At 37.3% G+C, this 21,908-nt stretch overlaps 1 protein-coding gene across 4 annotated transcripts in view; it reads left to right on the top strand.

The window, feature by feature from the left end:
- Positions 1 to 8,709: 8,709 nt before the first annotated feature.
- The window catches only part of IBTK (inhibitor of Bruton tyrosine kinase), a 93,315-nt gene continuing 80,116 nt past the window's right edge, over positions 8,710 to 21,908 (top strand). For 3 of the 4 annotated variants that reach the window (XM_043591886.1, XM_043591885.1, XM_043591883.1), the window contains exons 1-2: positions 8,722 to 8,909; positions 18,493 to 19,192. In XM_043591886.1, coding sequence (XP_043447821.1) covers positions 18,872 to 19,192 — 321 coding nt within the window. In that variant the 5' untranslated portion in view covers positions 8,722 to 8,909; positions 18,493 to 18,871. Of the gene's footprint in view, positions 8,910 to 18,492; positions 19,193 to 21,908 lie in introns of all 4 variants that reach the window. The other variant, XM_043591884.1, reaches the window with a different exon arrangement.

The raw sequence follows: 21,908 nt of genomic DNA, 5'->3' as shown, positions 1-21,908 counted from the left end.
CTGCTTTAGGGATTGCAGTATGCATCATTAACTTTCCAAAGTCTACTTGTTAGTATTGTACCAACTCATGCAAAATATAAAAACCTTGGCTTTGTATAGTCCATTTATTTTCTTCATACTGTCCTTTAGGCTATAGTTGGCATTTATACTACATCTACATTCATTATAAACCCATAGGCAATATAGTTTTGCTTTTGAGTCATATGTATTTAAAGACATTGATAAGAAATTATAAACTTTTATGCACAGTGATTCTTGTTATTTAAAATAGTTGTGTTTTAAAAGTCACCAAAAATACCAAATACCAAATTAGTGGATACTCTCCCAGGGGAAATATAAGGTTAGGTTCCTGGGAGCCTGGGTCACAATTATTTGTCAACTGATAAATGCATAACCTTGTTTTATGCATGTTTCTGTTTGAAGACACCTTATTTAATATATATTGTTGATTCACTAACATTGAACTAGGGGCCAATAGCACCACAAGTCATGCTCGAACAAAGTTTATCTAACATACAAACTTTCTTAATAAAGGATATTAGAGCCTTGGCCTTAGGAATGCTAGACTACATTTGAGGGCCATTTCAAGCAGTGAAATCACCAAGGAAAGCACACATACAAACAATCTGGTACTAAATAGACAGGAAAAGACACCTGTTTACATGATGGCTGAAACAAAGAGGCAGAGCATTTATCTTGTTTGAACTCAGCTGGGAACATGCTGGGAGTGTGCATGCACTAGGCGGCTCAATTTTTCATTTTTCTGCATATGTCCCTGACTTACGGTGAAGGCATTTTGAGTATTAATTTTGACTTATAAATAAATTTCAGCGAGTGGGCAAGTTCGTGAATGCGGGATCTGTGAATACAGGCATATCTCATTTTATTGTGCTTTGTTTTATTGCACTTTGCAGTAATTGTGTTTTTTACAAATTGAAGGTTTGTCGAAACCCTGCCTTGAGCAAGTCTATTGGCACCTTTTTTCCAATAGCATTTGCTCACTTTTTGCCTCAGTGTCACATTTTGGTAATTCTTGCACTATTTCAAGCTTTATTATTATTATACTTGTTATGGTAATCTTTAATCAGTGATCTTTGCTGTTACACTGGTAGTTGTTTTTGGACACCACGAACCACACCCATATAAAGTGGTAAAGTTAATTAATAAATCTTGAGTGTTATAACTGCTCCACCAGCTGGTCATTCCCTCTAATCTTCTACTTCTCCTAGGGCCTCCCTATTCCCTGAGACACAAATTATTGATATCATCCCAGTTAATAACTCTGCAATGGCCTCTGAGTGTTCAAGTGAAAGGAAGAGTTGCATGTCTCTCACTTTGATTCAAAATCTAAAAATGATTCAGCTTAGTGAGGAAAGTGTGTCAAAAGCTGAGATAGGCTGGAAGCTAGACCTTATGAACCAAAGAGTGAACCAGGTTATGAATTCAAAGAAAATGTTCTTGAAGGAAGTTCAAAGTGCTTACTACAGTGAACACGTGAATGATAAGAAAGTGAAACAGCCTTATTGCCAAAATGGAGAAAGTTTTAATCATCTGGATAGAAGATCAAACATTGGTCATAATATTTGCTTCAGCCAAAGCCTAATCCAGAGCAAAGCCCCAACTCTCTTCAATTCTGTGAGGGCTGAGAGAGGTGAGGAAGTTGCAGAAGAAACATTTGAAGTTGGCAGGGTTTGGTTTATGAAGTTTAAGGAAAGAAGCCATACCCATAACATCAGAGTGCAAGCTAAAGTAGCAGGTGCTGATGTAGAAGCTGCGGCAAGTTATCCCAAAGATCTAGCTAAGAGAATTAATGAAGGTGGCTCCACAAAACAACAGATTTTCCACGTAGACAGAACAGCTTTCTTTTGGAAGAAGATGGCATCTAGGACTTTTATAGCTAGAGAGAAGTCAATGCCTGCCTTCCAGGCTTCAAAGGACTGGCCAACTCTCTTGTTAGGGGCTGATGACTAAGCTGAAGCCAGTGCTCATTTACCATTCTTAAAACCCTAGGACCCCTAGGAATTAGGCTAAATCTATTCTGCCTGTGCTCTACAACTGAACAACAGAGCCTGCATGACAGCACATCTGTTTACTGCCTAGTTTACTAAATATACATTTCAAGCCCCCCTGTGGAGACCAGTGCTCAGAAAAAAAAGATTCTTTCAAAATATGACTGCTCATTGAGAACGCACCGGGTCACCCAAGAGCTCTGATGGAGATGTGCCACCACGAGATTCTTGTTGTCATGTTGTTTTTATGTCTGCCAACACAGCATCCACTCTGTAGCCCATGGACCAAGGTAATCATTTTGACATCCAAGTCTTATGATTTAAGAAATACACTTCATGCAAGTATAGTTGCCATAGACAGTGATTCCTCTGGTGGATCTGGGCAAAGTAAATTGAAAATCTTCTGGAAAGGATTCACCATTCTAGATGCCATGAAGAACCTGCATGATTCATAGAAATAGGTCAAAATAGTAACATGAACAGGAGGTTAGAAATTGATTCCAGCCTTGGTGGATGAGTTTGAGAGAGTTAAGTAAGTGTAGATGTGGTGGAAGTAGCAAGAGAACTAAAACAAGAAGTGGAGCCTGAAGATGTGACCAAATTGCTGCAATCTCCTGATCAGTCTTAAAGGGATGAGGAGTTGCTTTTCATGGATGAGCAAAGACAGTGGTATCTTGAGATGGAATCTCCTCTTGGTGAAGATGCTGAAGACTGTTGAAATGACAGCAAAGGATTCAGAATATATTACATAAACTTAGTTGGCTAAAGCAGTGGCAGGGTTGAGAGGACCGACTTCAGTTTTGGAAGAAATTCTACTGTGGGTAACATGCTATCAAACAGCATCACACGCTACCGAAAAAAATCATTCATGAAAGGAAGAGTCAGTTGATTTGGCAAACTTCATTGTTGAATTGTTTCAAGAAATTGCCATAGCCATCCTCACTTTTAGCCGCCACCACCCTGATCAGTCAGTAGCCATCAACAATGAGGCAAGAGCCTCCACCAGCAAAAAGATTACAACTTGCTGAAAGATCTGATGATGGTTAGCACTTTGTAGCAATAAAGTATTTTTTTATTTTATTACTTTTTTTAAAGGAAGCTCTATGCCCGACATGGGGCTTGAATTCATGACCCTGAGCTCAAGAGTTGCATGCTTTACCGACTGAGCCAGTCAGGAACCCAAGAAAGTATTTTATAAATTAAGGTATGTATATTATTTTTTAATTTTTAGACATAATGTTATTTCATACTTAATAGACTGCAGTATAGTGTAAATTTAACTTTTATATGTTTTGGAAATCAAAAAAAGTATTTGACTCACTTTTTGTGGTATTTGTCGTATTGTGGTATTTGCTTTATTGCAGTGGTTTAGAAGTGAGCCTGAGTTATCACTGAGGTATGCCTGTCATGGGGATTGACTTTATTTCATTGAGTGTTTTCCATTTCTCATGTTCTTCCTTCCTTACTGAAATTTGTAGTTTCCATCTGCAACATTGCCTTCAGACTGAAGAATTTTCTTTAACATTTCTTGTGGGGACACTTCCAATAGCTGCTCTTTTTCTTAATTTTTATTTCTTTGAAAACATCTCCATTTGCTTTCATTATTGTGGAAGATTTTCTGGGTTGATAGCTTTTTTCTTTTGCTCTTTAAAGGTATCGATTTACTGTCAGCTTCAGTTACTGTATGAAATCCATGGTGATTCAAATCATTCTTCCCCTATGTAATATTTCATTTTTTTCTCTGAATGCTTTGAGATTTCTCTTTATGATTGGTTTTAAGCAATTTGGTTATGATGGGTTTTTTTATGTTTGTTTATTTATTTTGAAAGAGAGAGAGAGCAGGAGCAGAATAGGGACAGAGAGGGAGGGAGAGATTGAATCCCAAGCAGGCTCTCAGCACTCAGGGCTCGATCCCAGGCACTGTGAGATCATGGCCTAAGCTGAAATCAAGAGTCAGTCATACACTTAACCAACTGAGCCATCCAGCTGCCCCTGCCTATGATGTTTCTAGGCATAGTTATTTTTGTATTTATTCTGCATGAGGTTTGCTGAGCTTCTTGGATTTGTAAATTTGTCTCTCAGGATGTTAGCTTTCCTCGAATATTTGGCAATTCTTGCTTCTGTGCTCATCTGTGTACTTGAGATTCTTTTTTCTTTTTAATTTGTTGCACACTCTGGGCAAGGAGTAAGACCTGTGACCAGCGCCTGTATATCTGTCTTTTCTTTAGATGTATGAGGAAGCGGTGGGGCATGCTGCTGAACAGGAAGAGCTAGGGACTGGTGTTCTGTGTTTAAGAGCTTCCTGATTGTTCCAGGTTTTATTAGACACATGGACACTATCCAATCTATTAAACTGAAGGTCCTGTATTCTATCTAGAGACAGATACCCTGTTGTCACAATGGGATAGGGGGATGAGGAGCTTCAGTTGGCTCACTTTATCCTGCTGTGAGACTCCAGTTAATTACCTTGTGGCTTAGTCTGGACCCCTTTCCTGCTCCCAATAGTCACCTCTAGATGAGGAACACTTTTGGGGCGCTTGGCTGGCTCAGTCAGTTAAGTGTCTGACTTCAGCTCAGGTCATGATCTCGGGAGCCTGGCATCAGGCTGTCTGCTTTCAGCCCGGAGCCCACTTTGGATCCTCTGTCCCCCTCTCTCCCTGCCCCTCCCCCACTTGTGCTATCTCACTCTTTCTCAAAAATAAATAAACATTAAAAAAATACTTTAAGATGAGGAACACGTTTTGGTGCTATTACCTTTTATAGCAGTTCTGTCTTGTTTGGGGCTGTTATTCCTTTCTTCTGTCCAATCCATTCTCATAAGTTCTGGGAAATTCTAAGTTCTGGACCACCAACAGCTAAACTTCTTATTTTCTAATGCACTTTTGAATTTAAGCTTTTAAAATATGTCTTTTCTGCCAGGTCTAGGGATTGATGGCATGAAGAGAAGGTTGTATCATGTGCCCACTCTGCCATTTTAAATCAAACTTGCTTTTCTTCTCCTTTTTAAAAAAAGGAAGCAGTGGTGTTAACAGCTTGATTTGATTAAGTAGTTAGGTAAAGAAGGAACGGAAGCAATTGTAGGAAAGGAACACTACAAATTCTTAGTCACGTAAAGGGGAGAGAGCATTTAGGGAGTTCAGATTGTCCTCATTATGAAATGATGCTAAGCCTGCCAAGTTTATAAGGTTGCTTTCTCACAGGTTTGCTTGTTTCATGTAGGCTTTAAATTTGCCTTGAATTTCTCCAGTATTTGCCTTAAAGTTTTAGATTCATTGGTGGACTCTGCTTTCATGCCTATACAGTTCTAAAGTTCTATTCAAATACTGCCATCTTGTGGGTCATTCCTTTTCTCCCCATCCCACCCATCAAATGCTCTCCCACAAATACAACCAGAAGAGTGGAGATAGGTCAATTTCGTTAAGGGCTAAGAGCTCTACTGAGAAATTTACAGATATGTCATTTACACTTCATAAGAACTTTATGAACAAACTAGAGATGAGGAAACAGAGACCTAGATGGGTTATGTAACTTGCCTAAGGTATCAAAACTACTAAGAAGAGGAGTCAAATTTTGTATTCGGGCAGTATGCCTCTGTAGCCCTTGCCTTTACTGCATCCACTGTAAAATAGTAAATCTAAGAATAATATAGTGTGACACAATAACATGAATAAGTTATAGAAGTAGTAGAGAGGAGGGGATAACTGTTAGGAAGGTGCATCAGGGATGGCTTCACAGATTTTTAAGGAGGTAGCCTCCTCTACGTGAGGATTTGAAGGATAATCATTGAGTAGAAAGAATGTAGCTGGAGCAATATTCCCTGGATCTAATAGTATAGAAACACCTTACTTGTCTATTATCTTGTCTGCCCTACCCCCTGCCCTCTTTGGGGGAGCTATTCATTATTCTGCTTTGAAGATGACTCTCATAGAGGCCATCAAGCATCATATCCTTGACTCTTCACCTAAACTGAGCCAATATGAACCCATCAGGGACCCTGGAATTTTCGTGCTTGAGGCAGAGGGCACAGGGCTGTCTTCCCTAATGGAAAAGCTGAGGTATGTGTCAGAAAGCTGTGGCTGGCCAAGCATTCTCACATGGAAAATGGTCTGGAGCAGAAGAGAATAGGGCCAAACCATAAGGTTCCAGTCATCTCTAGGTCAGCTGCACTGTTGACCTTCCTACAGTAATAACCATTCTTGCAGAACCTAATCAGGTTTGGGTTTTGATCCAATGGAACTATACAAGTTCTAACATTCTTAGGTTACCAGCTGAAGCAGGAGCAGCACTGGCAGCATTGCCTATATACAACTTGAACGACAGCACAACGCATTTTGATTATGGAGAGAACTATTAATTTATTTTGGAACAATGACATTTAGGGAGTACTGCAAATGCTGTGTTGTTTAAAAATATTTCTGTAGTGCTCTATTCTGGCCTCATCTCAAACTCTATTCCTGATACCTGAGCTATTCTCCTCCATGTCTACGTCACTGCAATTTTCTAAAGCCATCTCTAGATTTATTTCTTGCTTTAAGTCTGCTTCAGAAATTCTAGTCCATTTTGGGGGGCAAATTTGTTTTTTTTTTAATTCAACATTTAATTATTGCAAGGAAAAATAAATTATAAAATTCAAAGTGACAGAAATTAAGAATCACCCCTAATTTCACCACACTGAGATAATCATTGGTATACTGCTGTCTCTTCTTTCTTTTACGTGTAAACACAAACAAAAATGTTTAAAAATCCTCACAAAATGGCTAGTTTTGATCTCTTCCTCCCCTAACAGTATCTGCAATGCATTTTTCACTTAATTGTATTTCATTTGCACAATTTCTTGCAATTATTTCAATATTTCATGCAAATAACCAGTATCTGTGAAAGCATTCCATTTTCCAGGGGAATGAGAATTCTACATCATTTGGACTGGAATGTTCCTTCTTTTCTGCTTTGTCTAGTTATCTCCTACTTATTCCTGGGATCATAGTTCAAGTGTCACTTCTTTGAGAAGTCAGATTAAATTGATAGTATTCTTTGTCGTACTTGTAAAGGTTGCAATCTATTCTTACATTGGGATTATCCAGGTCCATATGTGTTTTCTCTCACTATTGGATCTCCAGTGCTTGCACTTGGTAATTGTTAAAATGAATTAATGACTTTTGGAATAACTCTGCTGCTATGGGAATACTTTTAATTCTTTTAAGATTTTGTTTGTAAGTAATCCCTACACCCAATGTGGGGCTTGAACTCACAAACAGATCAAAAGTCACATACTTTCCCAGCTGAGCCAGCCAGGGGCTCCTGAAAATACCTTCTGATTTATAAAAGTAAGATTATTCATGAAGTACTAGCCACTCTATCTATATCTATATAACTACATTTTCCAGAAATGTGAATGTATTTTTGTTTCTAAAATGCATTACTGATCCTATTTTACAAATGAAGAAAGTGAGTCTTCAGAAAAGCTAATTAACTTGCTTTACATCTATAAGAGAGAAAAGATTTGAATTCATGTCAGGTCTATACATTTACTTACATTATTCTTTTCATTACTGGTTTCTTTGTTCATTAATATAAAAGTCCTCATATATAGCTTATTTTCAAATCACTTAATTTTTACATTACTAACTGGTTTTTGTTACCTCGAAGTCGGAAATGAGAATAAGGGCAAAGAAAGAACATTGTATTGGGAAGGGCAGCAGGAGAGCTATTCACCCTTTCCCCTCACTAACCAGCTACAAAGAGAGTGGAGCTGAAATGACATCTAGTCCAACTTGGTTTTACAGATGGAAGAAAGAGTGGCGTGTAGAATTGACAACGTGGCAAAGCTGTACAGCCAACTCCTAACTGCTAGTGTTGTTTGTTCTGAGTCAAACTACCCCTCCTTGAACATTTACTGAATGCCTACTGTATGAGACATTTGGCAGCAGTGTTTTCCCATTTGGTATCCTAGCATCGGTTTCCTCCTCCTCTTCCTAAGACTGCTACTTTCTTTCCTCTCTCTCTCTCTCTCTCTTTTTTTTTTCCACTCCGCCACTTTTAAAACCGGCCTTGGATGCAGAGTTAAGTGGGGGAGAGCAGAGTGTGAGCCTGGAGGTCAGGCACAAAAGCGACGCGACCCTAACGGGCAGCAAGTCCCACAGTAGCGATCTAAGAAGGCAGTGAAGCATTCAGACCAAGGGAGTGACTCTTAGATAATCTGAAGGTAGAAACGGGCAGGAAAGGGCAAGGATGCGTCTCTGCGCGAGACAATGACTTTGGCTTTCCAATGACCCCACCGTTGGGTCGACGGAAGAACTATTCTGTGCAAGATGCCCCCGCTTTTGGCTTCTGCTGCGTGGTGACCGGCTGCCCAAGGCATTCCGCCAGGTCTCCAGGGCCCTCGCCGCACCGGGGTTTATCCTGAATTCCAGGGCTGCAGCTGACATTTCTGCCTAGGCCATGGCTGACCCTGCAAGAGACATTTCCACCACCGCTGTTGGCCTGTTGGCCGAGAGTCCCCAACTGCTATGTTTCCCCACCTCCGGGTTGCGCCGATAATCCCAAGGCCGGGGGTCATGTTCCCTTTGGATTCCCGGGAAAGGCCACAGTTTAGGTGCTGCCACGCGAGGCCTTCTGAGCAAACACCAGCCAATCCTCATGAGGCATACACGAGCCCCAGCCAATCAACGCCCGTCTTATTCCTGGGTCCCGCCCGCGCCGGCCTTTTTCCCCCCCTGCCCCCTTCCCCGTGCCTGTAGTCGCGGCTGTGGTTGCAGTCGCCTCCACAGCTTTTCCGTGCGTGGGGACCAGCCTCCCCCTGGCATCGTTCGGTTTCTCCTGTTGTCTTCACTAAGGATGAGTCCCTGCGCTACTGTGTGTCCGTCTCGCGGAGACCACCGGCGTACTTTCATCTAGCGACTGGTGAGGGAGTGCTCAGCGCGGCTCCCCCGTGCGGAGCGGGTTTAGGCGACGGCGTCTCTTCAGCCTGGGGGGTGGCGGGGGGGCGATGGGACAGTATTCAGTTTCCAGAGGGTGTGGGGTACTGGGGACGCCAGTGGCGCGGATGGACCGCGGGGAAGAGACCCAGTGGCCCCGAGACTGACGCACTTCGTGTAAGACAGCGCTAAGCGGGCCGTGGGGCCCGTGTCAGAGCGCCCTCCTCCCCGCAGCTTGGCTCTGCTAATGAATGGTCTGTTCAGCAAAGTGCTACGTTGCTGGCCTGCCTGACACGCCCTCCAGCGTTGCTGCCTTGCTAGTTTCACAGAGTTGACGGTGTCACTTCCGTTGGAGCCTTGAATTTGAAGCCATTCCTTGAAGCATTATCCCTTCCTGGGGGTCACATAGTTTTAGTCCACTTCGGGGATACTAACTGTGAAGTTCTGTGTGAATTGACTATAGTCAAGACCGGTGAAAAGGGACCGGTTCTTTTGGGGGGTGGGGGAGACAGAGACGATAGAGGCTTTTTATTCTTGTGTCTTGTCCGGTTCTAAATAGTTTTAGTTCAGCAGACATCCTTGGCTACTGTTTTCCAACATATTAATAAAACCTCAGGGTTTCTTTTTAGGAAGCAGAAATTGGTATAGCACTCCCGCCCCTTTCCGCCGCTCCATGCTTCGAAGTAGAGCGTTCGAAATTCGATATTTATAGAATTACTGAAAGAATGTGACTTGTATGAGTGATTGTGTTTCTTTACCCATAATGTACCAGTTCACATTCTTGTATAGCCACTTGTTCTTCTCACTCCTTTTTCTGTTTTCAATTCCTTGATTTTTAATTGGTTTTAGAAACTGGTGTAGATTAGATGAAGACAGAAAGATGTTTTCTAAAAAGAACTTATTACAGATATTTGTAGAAACTTTAGCCAAAGCAGAATTTACCTCAAGAAAATTTTTAAAATGGCTGTTCCTTTATTTAATTAAAACAACAACAACAACAACCTTGCATTGAGGGCTCTTAGTATCCTAAATTCTATGAAGGAACTTAATACATTCTTTTACTCTCATTATGCTTTAGGACCATATAAAGTTCCATAGACCATAAATGGATTTACCTATTACATAAAGGAGCTCAGTATTACTTGGCTTATTATTATAAGCGGTATCAAAGTTTGTTATTATTAGTAGGTCAATGACTTTTTGCCCCATGTGTAGAGATGTGCCTGCCCCCTAAAATTGGGCAATTATTCTGTTGTGAAACACTGATAAAGTATTCAAGTTCCTCTTTTTTGTACCAAGAGAATATTTGAGAAAATGTTAGACTAAAATGTAATATTGATGAAGCAAAATTATTAATTTCCTAAAGGAGTAAGTGCTTGTGTTTTAAAATTGTTATGTGAACTCTTTTCAGGACTTAACACAAGGAATTAAAGATGTTTATGACTCTTCAATTATGAGTTATAATTTGTAGCTTTGTAAGTTAATTTAATATATATAAGTTTAAAAGGAAGATGTTTTAGTATTAGTGTTTTTACCAATAAACCTGCTTATTGAATATATGTGTGTGTATCTACTTATATATATATATTTAAGTATATATACTATATATATATATATTGCACACACATATATATAGTAAGAAATATAAAGAAATACAGTATTCTCCCCCCACCCCAAAAGAACTTAAAATCTTTGTGTAGGCAAGGTACATACTAACAGGGCAAGTTATTATCATCTACTTTGCAGATGGAGATACTGGAATAGGGAGATTAAGTTATTTGGCCAAGGTTTTAGATAGCAGGAACCCAATTCTTATGGCTACAAATAAGGCTAATTTTTTTCTACTACACTATTCTACTTCTCATTAAAGGTTTCCTAACTGCATTTTGAGAGAGCAGTTTGGGTAGAGTAGAATAGGTGGAATCTAGAGTATAGGCTACTTAAACTTTCACATAAATTTCCTCATTGTAAAATGAAGGTGCCTATGTATAAAGGGCAGTATGAGGCTGAAATTTGTGTGACGCACCATGGTTGTCCATATGAAAGTTCAAAAGATGGTAGACACTCTGTAAGCCATGGCATGTTAAGCAGCCTTGTAAAAGTCTGGGTGAAAAGGATTCCAAGCAGAAAGGACTCTAATACAGTTAGGCCATTTTCCGACCTCCTTACCAATAATGTCCCGTTTCCTCCCTTTTTTTTCCCTCTTAAATATTTGTCGGGTGCTTACATATGAATGAATTGTCTCATTTATTTTTCAGAACAACTCGGGAAATAGTTGTTATCCCCTTTTTCCAAATGAGAGAATTGAAGCTTAGGAAATTGTGACGTGCCTAGGATCATTTAGTTAGTGGTGTACCTGGGTTACTAGCTGAGCCAGATGTTCTGAATTTAGAGTCTGAATTTTACGTGGTCTCGAGACTCAGTTGATATCCTCTTCCTGAGATCACAAGGCTAACCTTACGTGAAATAGAGATATTGGGTTTGGAGAATGGCATGATCAGATTTGTGTCTTAGGAAGATACCTAAACTCCTAACCAAGGATAAGTGGAACGATTATGACCTTTGTTAAGGGCTCATCCTCTGCTGGCTAACCCTTTTGTGGTGGGCCAGTTCTTAAGACTGAACAATTGCCTGTAGCTAGCTATACTCCTCCAACTCAGTTTTCCATCAGCATTTCATAATCCTCACATGTAAAATAACTTTCTACCTTCAATTTTTATTTGTTGCTTTCTTTAAGTTTGTTTTGTTTTTCTGATTTCCAAAGTTTTACCCCTTAACTCTGCTTGGCTGCCCTATGTATAATCAGGCCAGAAACCTGGGAGTTATCACCATATCTTGTCAATTCAAGAGCTTAAATATCTAAATGTGTCTCTGAATTGCACATTTTCTTTATCCCAAAAAGGGCACATAAGACTGTCTACATAATCTGGTCCATCCTTGTGTATATGTTAGGCCTCACTCTTTTCTGTTTTCTGAATTACTTGGAATTTTCAGGATAGACTAAAATGATTCTAATGCTTTTATTTATATTTACTGTTCCCTCTGCCTTGAATGTCCACCTACCCTGAATTTATCAGGGAAACCTGTGCTCATCCTAATATGGGAAATTTTCCCTATGTCTCTCGTCAACTCCTTATTCCTATGATTCACTTGTTTTTATCTTTACCAGGTTTATAATAATATGTTTTTATTTCTTAAAAATCAGTCTCTATCAAACTGTGACCCTTTGATGGTAGAGACTATGATAGGTAATAAATTTTGCTCATTCAATACAGATGTTAAATGAGCTATAGTTTCACTTAAGTATTATCTGTGAGCCTATACTTTTATCATTTTGTCTGAAATATACATGCCGTATTTATTTTGTATTCCTAGTACCTTGTGACATACAGTGGATGCACTGGAGAGGCAGTGTACTGTAGTAGAAATAGCTTGAACTTTGCTGTTAAACAGATCTGTGTTTGAGTTCTAACTCCTCTTTTATTGGTGCAATGATTCTCATGGCTTACTTAACCTCTCTGTGATGTAAGATGTCCAGTACATATTAGATGCTTAATAAATATTTCCTTTGCTTTCTTTGCCTTCAGTGAGCATTTGTTGAATGCATAAATAACATTTACACTGGTAATTGGAAATACGGGCCTGGAATTTAGGAGAGATGTGAGGGTAGGAGACAGATTTGGGAATTATGAGCATGTAGGTTACGGTTAAAAACTAGAAAGAAATTGAAATTATCCACGGACGGTATGAAGTAGAAAGGAAAAGAAGACTGAAGGCCAACATGCGAAGGTAAGGGGAGGTGACAAAGTCTTTGGAAGATGTGGTGAGAGAGAGCCCATGCTTAAATGTTTCAGTAATTCCCTATGCTTTCAGTATCCCTTTCTAGATACCTTGGGAGAATGCAGTGTTAATGACGGAAAGCAGGGGAGTCAAGTAAGAACAGAAAGTATCTTTAAAGATTTAGCAATTTGGAAGTCATTTTGGTAACCTTAGTATATGTGGTTTAATTGTAGAAGTATGCATGGAAACCAGGTAGCAGAGACAGTGGAGTTCAAACATGAATTTTGAGATTAAATTTGTTACCCTTTTGTTACTGAAGAAATAATAGTAATGAAAGCTGCTATTTGTTGAACGCCTGTTTATTGAACTGCCAGGTACAGTGCTTAGTAGTTTCACTTATCATTACAGTAACCTTGTGAGGTTGGTGACATTGTCTCCATTTTCAAATGAAGAAATGAGAGATTATGTAATTTTTAGAGTTACATAACTGGTAACAGCTGGCATTGCTATATTTGAATCCAAATATGTAAGACGCTAAGAAACATTAGCTCTTAGTCACTTCCTTATTTATGTTGTTAGTATTCTGTATGTTTCTCCATATATTTTAGTATGCTACCATTTTTGCATTTGATATTTCTTTTTTTTCCATTAAAATGTTTATATATAGTAACAGGGAATTTTCTTCTGTTATACCTTAATTCTTTGTGTAGTGTGTGAGGTATTTGCTGGTAAGTAGTTCTTTTCAGGTATTATGAATGCACTGAAAATGCAAAGGTGGAAAAATTTTAGAGCCTCAAAAGAATGAAATTAACTACAAGTGACTATTTTGCCATATAGCTTATTTTCCAGTTTTCACATTTTAAACACTTCAGGCCTTTGCGCCTTTTTCTTTATGTTAACTAACTACAAAATGCTTTGCTTTTGACACCAACACTTTAAGGTGGGATGTTAGAAAGCCTATATCAAATTATAAAACATGCAGACCAGTAGAAACAGAACTAGAACTAGAAGGGACTAGAAGTACTCTAATTCTTTACTGTCATCTCCAGATGGGGAAGTCAGAATAGCGAAGAACCAGTTAGATTTAGGACTTCTTATTCTTAGTGTGTGGTTTGAAATGGGAGTGGAAAGTGCAGATTGGCGATGTTTCGTACCTGTCTATGGTGCACAGTTTTCCCTACACGTATAGTAAACTCATATGTGTCTCTCTAAATAACTTTCTTATAACTGTTTTTCTTTGTCATTCAAAGTGTATATTTAAAAAATTAAAATGAATAAAAGTATTTTGGAGAATTTGTTTTATTTTTAAAATTTATTCAGTTTATTTAAAACAAGAAAAAGCAAACTGGTTCATCCATTTCTGTCCCTGCCCCCCCACCCCCCCAACCCCCCCAGATTCCATAACTACCAATTTGTTCTCTATCTGTGAGCTTCTTTTTGTTTTAAGATAACCACACATGAAAGAGTCATGCTATTTACTTTTCTCTGACTTATTTCACTTAGCATAATGCCTTTGAGGTCCATTCATGTTGTTGCAAATGGCAAGATTTCATCCTTTTTAATGAATGACTCAGTAATATTTCAGTGTGTGTGTGTGTGTGTGTGTGTAACTTCTTTATCCATTTATCCATTGATGGATGCTTAGGTTGTTTCCTTATCTTGACTATGCAGTGAACATAGGGGTACATATATCTTTTCAAGTTCGTGTTTTTGTTTTCTTTGCATAAATAGCCAGAAGTGGATTTGCTGGATCATATGGTAGTTCTATTTTTAATTTTGGGAGGAACCTCCATACTATTTTCCATAGTGGTTGTATCAATTTATTTATTTATTTATTTATTTATTTATTTTTTTAATTTTTTTTTCAACGTTTATTTATTTTTGGGACAGAGAGAGACAGAGCATGAATGGGGGAGGGGCAGAGAGAGAGGGAAACACAGAATCGGAAACAGGCTCCAGGCTCCGAGCCATCAGCCCAGAGCCTGACGCGGGGCTCGAACTCCCGGACCGCGAGATCGTGGCCTGGCTGAAGTCGGACGCTTAACCGACTGCGCCACCCAGGCGCCCCGGTTGTATCAATTTATATTTCTACCTATAGTGTACAGGGGTTCCTTTTTCTCCACATCCTTGGCAATACTGGTTATTTCTTATCTTTTTGATAGTAGCCATTCTAGCAGGAGTGAAGTGATATTTTATTATGGTTTTGATTTGCATTTCCCTGATGATTAGCAATATTGAGCAATTTTTCATGTACCTGTTGGGCATCTGTATGTCTTTGGAAAATTGTCTGTTTAGATCTTGTGCTCATTTTTTAAATCCGATGGTTTGGTTTTTTGCTCTTGAATTGTATGAATTCTTTGGATATTTATATAAATTATAGCTCTTTATCAGATATCTGATTTTTTTTAAGTTTATTTAGTTTTTTTGAGAGAGTGAACAGTGTAGGGGCAGAGAGAAAGAGGGAGACAGAGAATCCCAAGCAGGCTCTGCACTAACAGAGATGTGGGGCTTGAACTCATGAACTTTGAGATCATGACCTGAGCTGAACCCAAGAGACAGACAGTTAATCAGCTGAGCCACCCAGATGCCCCTCGGATGTATGATTTCCAAAAATTTTTCTCCCATAAAGTAGGTTGCTTTTTCATTTTGTTTATGGTTTTGTTTATGGTTTTGCCGTGCAGAAGCTTTTTGATTTGATGTGGTCCCACTTGTTGATTTTTTTGCTTTTGTTGCTTTTGGTGTCAGATTAAAATAATCCTCTCCAAGACCTATGTCAGAGAGTGTATTGCCTGTGTTTTCTTCTAGGAGTTTTATGGTTTCAGCTCTTACATTTAAGTCTTTAATGCATTTGAGTTAATTTTGGGGTATGGTTTAAGATAGGGGTCCAGTTCCCAGCACCATTTGTTGAAGAGACTCCTCTTGCCATCGTATATTCTTGGTTCCTTGTTGTAAGTTAATTGACCATTTATGCGTGGGCTTATTTCTGGCCTACTTTGTTCCACTGATGCATGTGTTTCTTTGTATGCCAGTGTCATGCTGCTTTAATTACTACAGTTTTGTAATATAGTTTGAAATCAGGGGACATGATGCTTTCAGGTTTGTTCTTTCTCTCTTGCTTTGGCTATTTGGGGTCTTTTGTGATTCCATACAAATTTTAGGATTGTTTGTTCTATTAAGTATTTTTGATAGTTTGATACCTTGGAGAAGAGAATGTACATAGAATTTCTATTATAAAATCTTTAAAATATAGCCATTATGAAATGGATTGATTAGTTACTTATAATCCAGAGATTAAAAAAAAAAATCCAGAGGACAAAAATACTGAAAAAAAAATTAGGAGATGATTAAAAGATGATGGAGAAACGTTGATTGTAAAGTAGTCCACTCTAGGTATAAAATTTCTAATATATCAGTAGTTTTCTAACATGAAGTAAAGAAACTGAAGAATAGTAGTTTGTCAGATAGTTTACAAATAGTATTTCATTTCTCCAGATCTGAATGGGGCAAAGCAGACAGGGTAGCATATTGGAAAAAAAGGAAGCTAGAGGCTCTTATATGGTGGCTGAGTTTTTTTTGTTTTTTGTTTTTTGTATTTTCTATATCCTCTCTAATCAATATATTAGCATTTATGTATATTTTTAGATGTTTATTTTTGAATAGCTTTTCATGCACATGGTGAAGCGTTTAAAAGTGGTTCCTAGTAAAATGCAGGTAAAGTCTGCCTTCCATTTCTGACTCCAACCATTGGTGCCCTTCTGCAGAGGAACCATTCTTTTGTGTATTCTTCTAGACTTCTTCCATGCATTTTCAGGCATGAACATGTAAATACATATACATCTTTTCCACAAATGATATTACATATACTTCACATTTTAAAAAACATTTTGAAGTATATATTGCAGATTATTTCGTATCAGTAAATATATAGCTACTTTGTTTTTTTTTTCATACATAAATACTATTCTGTTGCATGGACATAACATAATTACTTCTAACTAGGTTTTTTTCCACACTTTACTATTTCAAACAGTGACTCAGTGAATAATCCTATACTTATGCCATTTCACACATGGATATATTTTTCTAAGATAAATTCCTAGAAGTAAAATTGCTTGGGTTAGAAAAAAGTGTACACTTTACATTTTCATAAATACTAGTAAATTGCTCTCCAAAGAGATTGTATAAGTTTATATTCTCACTGGTAATGGGGTAGGGAACCTATTTTCTTACAATCCTGTCAGTACATAGTAATACCAACCTTTACTATTCTGATAGATAGAAAATGGTATCTCATAGTTTTTTTTTTTTTCCTTAAGTTTTTATTTTAATTCCAGTTAACATACACTGGTATATTAGTTACAGGTATACAAATAGTTATTCAACAATTCTGTGACTCACCCTGTGCTCATCACTGACAAATGCACTCCTTAATCCCATCACCTGTTTAACCCAACCCCCCATTACCATCAATTTATTCTCCGTGATTAACTCTGTTATCTTGATTTGTCTCTCTCCCCACCTTTGTTCATTTGTTTTGTTTCTTAAATTCCACATATGAGGGAAATCATATAGTATTTGTCTTTTTCTGACTTACTTATTTCACGTAGTATTATACTATGTAGATCCATCCATGTTGTTGCATGGTATCTCAGTTTAGTTTCAATTTGCATTTTTTTTTTTTTTTTTTTTTTTTTTTTAGTGAGATGAGTCTCATTTTTAAAATCTGTCTAAATTTCCTGGTTTTTGGGGCACCTGGATGGCTCAGTCGGTTGAGTGTCCAACTTCGGCTCGGGTCATGATCTCACGGTCTGTGAGTTTGAGCCCTGCATCAGCCTCTGTGCTGACAGCTCAGAGCCTGGATCCTGTTTCAGATTCTGTGTCTCCCTCTCTCTCTGCCCCTCCTCTGCTCATGCTCTGTCTCTCTCTCTCTGTCAAAAGTAAATAAACATTAAAAAAAATTTTTTTTTAAATAAAATAAATTTCCTGTTTTTTCTTTTTTTGGAGTAATGTTATATTCTTTGAGGTTTTTTCTCCTTATTTTAATGTAGGTTTTAAACTGATTAAATGTATTAATCTTTTATACCTTTTGAATTTCAGATCATAGGTAGAAAGGACTTTTGGTTGTTTGAAATTATAAAAAAGAGTCACCCATGCTCTTCTAGTGCTTTTATATTATTTATATGTTTGTCTTTGACTCATCTGAAATTTATATTGGTGTAAGGTATAAAGTAAGTATGTAAAGTTTTTTTTTTTTTTTTCCAGGTTGATACCTAGTTGTTTTGATACCTGATGTTTAATTATTATCTCCTCTTATAGTAGAGACTTTCTAGGCAGAGAGAACATTATCACAGTGCCTGGCTCTTAGTAAAAACCAAATGATGAGAGAGTTGTGCTGGTGGTAGTAATGAAATAATTTTAGGGGGTAAAGGTTGAGATGGGATTGCTATAAAGAGGGTAAATTTAAGTGTGTTTATAGCTTGTGGGGACATAGCTAATAAGAGTGTAAAAATATAAGGGAGAAGGAATGAAGCTTTTGGAAGCAAAAAGAGGTAGACTCCAGAATACAGATACAGAGGTTAACCTTAAACAGGAGACTGGATTAAAGGAGGAGAGAATGATTAGTATAGTTCTAGAATACTGTGGATGTGAAGGTGAAAAGTTGATAGACTTTTATTTTTTTTGAAATAGGAATTAGGGGCACTTAAATATGGAGGTGGCTGTAAAGTACTTGAGGAGAGCAAGAGGTAGATTTTGTATTTTTTACTTTTTCTTTCCCTTTTTTTTTATAGGTCACCCTTGCAATTATGGATATTTAAAAGGACCAGACAGTGTGGAGGGGGGAGTTCCCCTCCTCACTCCCCCTTGGTGCTTGACTCCAGGAATAATTTATAAACTGTGGAAAGTTTTTTTTTTTTAATAAAGAACTTGTATTTGATATAAACTTTATAGAGCTATTTATAATTTTTTGATTAAAGTGCAAAAATAAATTGTATAAAGGTATATAGTTTTATACTACTACCGTGAGGGTTTAAATTATAATCCTAAAAGGTCATTTATTCTCTATAAATCTTTCTGAATAGCACCGTTTTGTCTTGGCTTTTTCATTTTTAAAAATTAGTCTTAACGGACTATCTTGAACTAAAATTAAGCAGTCTAAAAACAATTAGGATGAATTCTTCCATCCCTGACTGTACATCAAAGTGTCGATCCCTGAAACATGCTTTGGATGTCCTTTCTGTGGTAACAAAGGGGAATGAAAACCAGATAAAGGCCTTTCTCTCCAGTTATTGTTACAATGCTGCAACTATCAAAGATGCCTTTGGCAGAAACGCTCTCCACCTTGTTTCCTCCTGTGGAAAGAAAGGAGTATTAGATTGGCTTATTGAAAAAGGAGTGGATCTGCTGGTGAAAGACAAGGAATCAGGATGGACAGCTTTGCACAGAAGCATTTTTTATGGACATATTGATTGTGTTTGGTCTCTGTTGAAGGTAAGTGTCATTTGTTTATTTAAAACTATTTCGTCCGGCATATGTTTTTCTTAGTCTTTTTCAAAGACTCCACTTACTTTCCAAAGATTTGAGTTTGTTCTTATCAATTGTTTGGTATTTTTTTCTATTGTAACTACTCTTTAGAATTCAAATCCCATATATATTTTTACTTAAACTTTTTGTGATGTAGAATTTTAAATATATACCAAACTTTACAATATATAATAGACTGTTGGCTAGTTTTGTGTTCTATATGTCCCCACTGACTTTGTTTATCTCATACTATTTTGAAATCCCACACATTTTATCATTTAATCAGTATTATGTATCTTTTAGTATTCTTAAGAAATACGCTTTTTATGTAACTATTATTAGCTACTTTAAAAGGGTACTAGTTATTGAAATATAACATTTAGGGACTGTTTTTGGGTAGTATGTTTGTTTCTTGTTTGGCTAAGATAAAATTAGTTGTGAAAACATTAATGATTAGAATCAGCTTAATTTATTTGAAATTTCCCATCAAGTAGATTAAATTTAGGTGTGTTGTACTCCATAGCCAAACAATGAAGTGTTTTGAGATATACCTCAATGTCATTTCACTAATGAATGCACATGAAAAACTCAAAATCAGACATCATGATATTAAAATTGAAAAATTTCTTTTGTATAGGCATTTTGTCATGTTTGTAGAGGACACAGAGAAAACAAAACACTTCCTATCCTCAGGGAACTTTTGGTCACATTAGGGAGCTTAGCTTAAGGGTCTTCATCTATTTTTGATTTTTAAAAATGTTTGCTAATTTAATTCCTCTTACTATGTAAAATGTTTGAATATTGGTTTAATTCCCTTACTTTAATCTTATTTTATATAGGAAGCTAGTTGGTATGAGTTAAAGCATTTTATCAGCTCTACTTTTACCCTTTCCCACCTCTAAAACCTCAGCTGTTTTCAAGTATCTGTTAGAAAGCTGGATTACCGCTAGTCTCATCAAGGTTGAGGGGGTCCTTGGATTTTCTGTTATCATAGGGGTTGTTATTCAGGTGTCAGGATTTGGGGCTTCAGTTTGAAATAGCGTCTGGTTTGAATTTTGGGCCTTCCTTCTCTTTGGGGCTTCATTTTCCTTTAGAAATCCTTAATCATTCTTTTCTCCTTGGCTAAGAGAAGCCAGGAAATTGTGCCTTGGGCCTCCTTGCCCTTGGCTTGACTGTCTTTTGTTATCAGAGCCCTATTGATCAATGATAGGTATCTAACAGTGGATGTGTTCCACTGATAAAATTTTCCCACAGAAATCTTTCCTATCCTTTTAGTATTCAGGTCTCAACATATCATGCTATCTGCATTTTGATTTTTAGCATATTCTTCTGTCCTTTGACCTTTCAATGTTGTTTAATTGGAAGAGCTGCAGTTATAGGAGTGTTCATGTCAGTTCTACTTCTGGTCAACTATAGCCCTTAGGATATTATGGTTGTCAGAAAGAGACCATACACAAATATACATTTAAAATAAATTGCATTGATTAAAAACTTTATAGTTGTAAGATTATTTAATTGCCAAAATAAATTGTACAGTAAATATAAACCCATACTTTCAGTTCCTGTTTGCCAACAACAACAACAACCACCTCAGTAGAAACCTCTTGTCTATCAAAAGCTGGAGTAGAGACAGCGAATTTTATGCATATCTTCTTTGGTTCCTTGATTCTATGACAAGATGTGTGCCTGGCAAAGACTGTTTATGCTTGTAGGGTCTTGCTGTATCTGTTGTTGCTATACCATTCTTTCATACTGGTGGTTTATTTATGGTACTTTTCTGGAAAAACTTTAATTTTTTCTATTTGTAAATAGAAGAACTAAATCATAGGATTTAGTGGATTAAATGCTATACTATTTATAGAGTATTTGGAACAATTTTTTTTTTTTTTTTGAGTGCCTGATGAGTGCCAGGCATTAATCTAGGTTCTAGGGATGTGTAATGAACACAACAGACAGAATCCTTTTTTTTTTTGTTTGAGTTTTTATTTTAGTAGAAGGAGATAGACCAAAACCAAATAATTAAATAAACAAATGGGACAATAAGTGTTGGTGTATTAGATATCTTATTTCATGGAAACAGAAACCAACTACGGTTACCTAAGTAAAAGATATTTTATTAGAAGGGATATCAGATACCTCACAGAATAGACCAGTCATGAACCAGAACAATAAAATTCACTGTCAAATTATAAGCAAGACAAATCTCCTTAAACTCAAATAGAATGGTTATAAACTAAATAGAACTGATATGAAGTTCCCACCTCCCTCCTCCAGGATAATTAGGTAGCAGGACCAGTTTATTAAAATTATTCTAGTTTCTGATGTTAAAACCATGTCCTTTGAATATAAGAGAATGCTTATTTTTCTGTTTTTTCTAGTATGAGGACTAGAGCCCAGTTTATCTAAAGGTACTTCCAAAGCTTTAAAGAACAGGCTTGAAAGAAGGAGAGAAGAGTATATCTCAGTTTATCCCACTGGAAATTATAATCTCAAGATAGTCTTTTGATCCTCCCTTTTTTGGCAGTATATGGGCAGCAATAGTGAGAGAGCCATATTAAACTCATTCAACTTAGCTCATAACTAAGTTGGAAAACTAAGTTTGGAAAAATTGGTGTATCAGATACTTTTGCTGAACCACTTCATGTCATTTTGGCCTCACCTTTGTGTATAGGCTTCTAGCAGC

Source organism: Prionailurus bengalensis, chromosome B2, assembly GCF_016509475.1.
Source record: "Prionailurus bengalensis isolate Pbe53 chromosome B2, Fcat_Pben_1.1_paternal_pri, whole genome shotgun sequence".
Classification (NCBI taxonomy): domain Eukaryota; kingdom Metazoa; phylum Chordata; class Mammalia; order Carnivora; family Felidae; genus Prionailurus; species Prionailurus bengalensis.
Note: the sequence above shows the minus strand (reverse complement) of the source record. Positions and strands in the feature narration are given on the sequence as shown.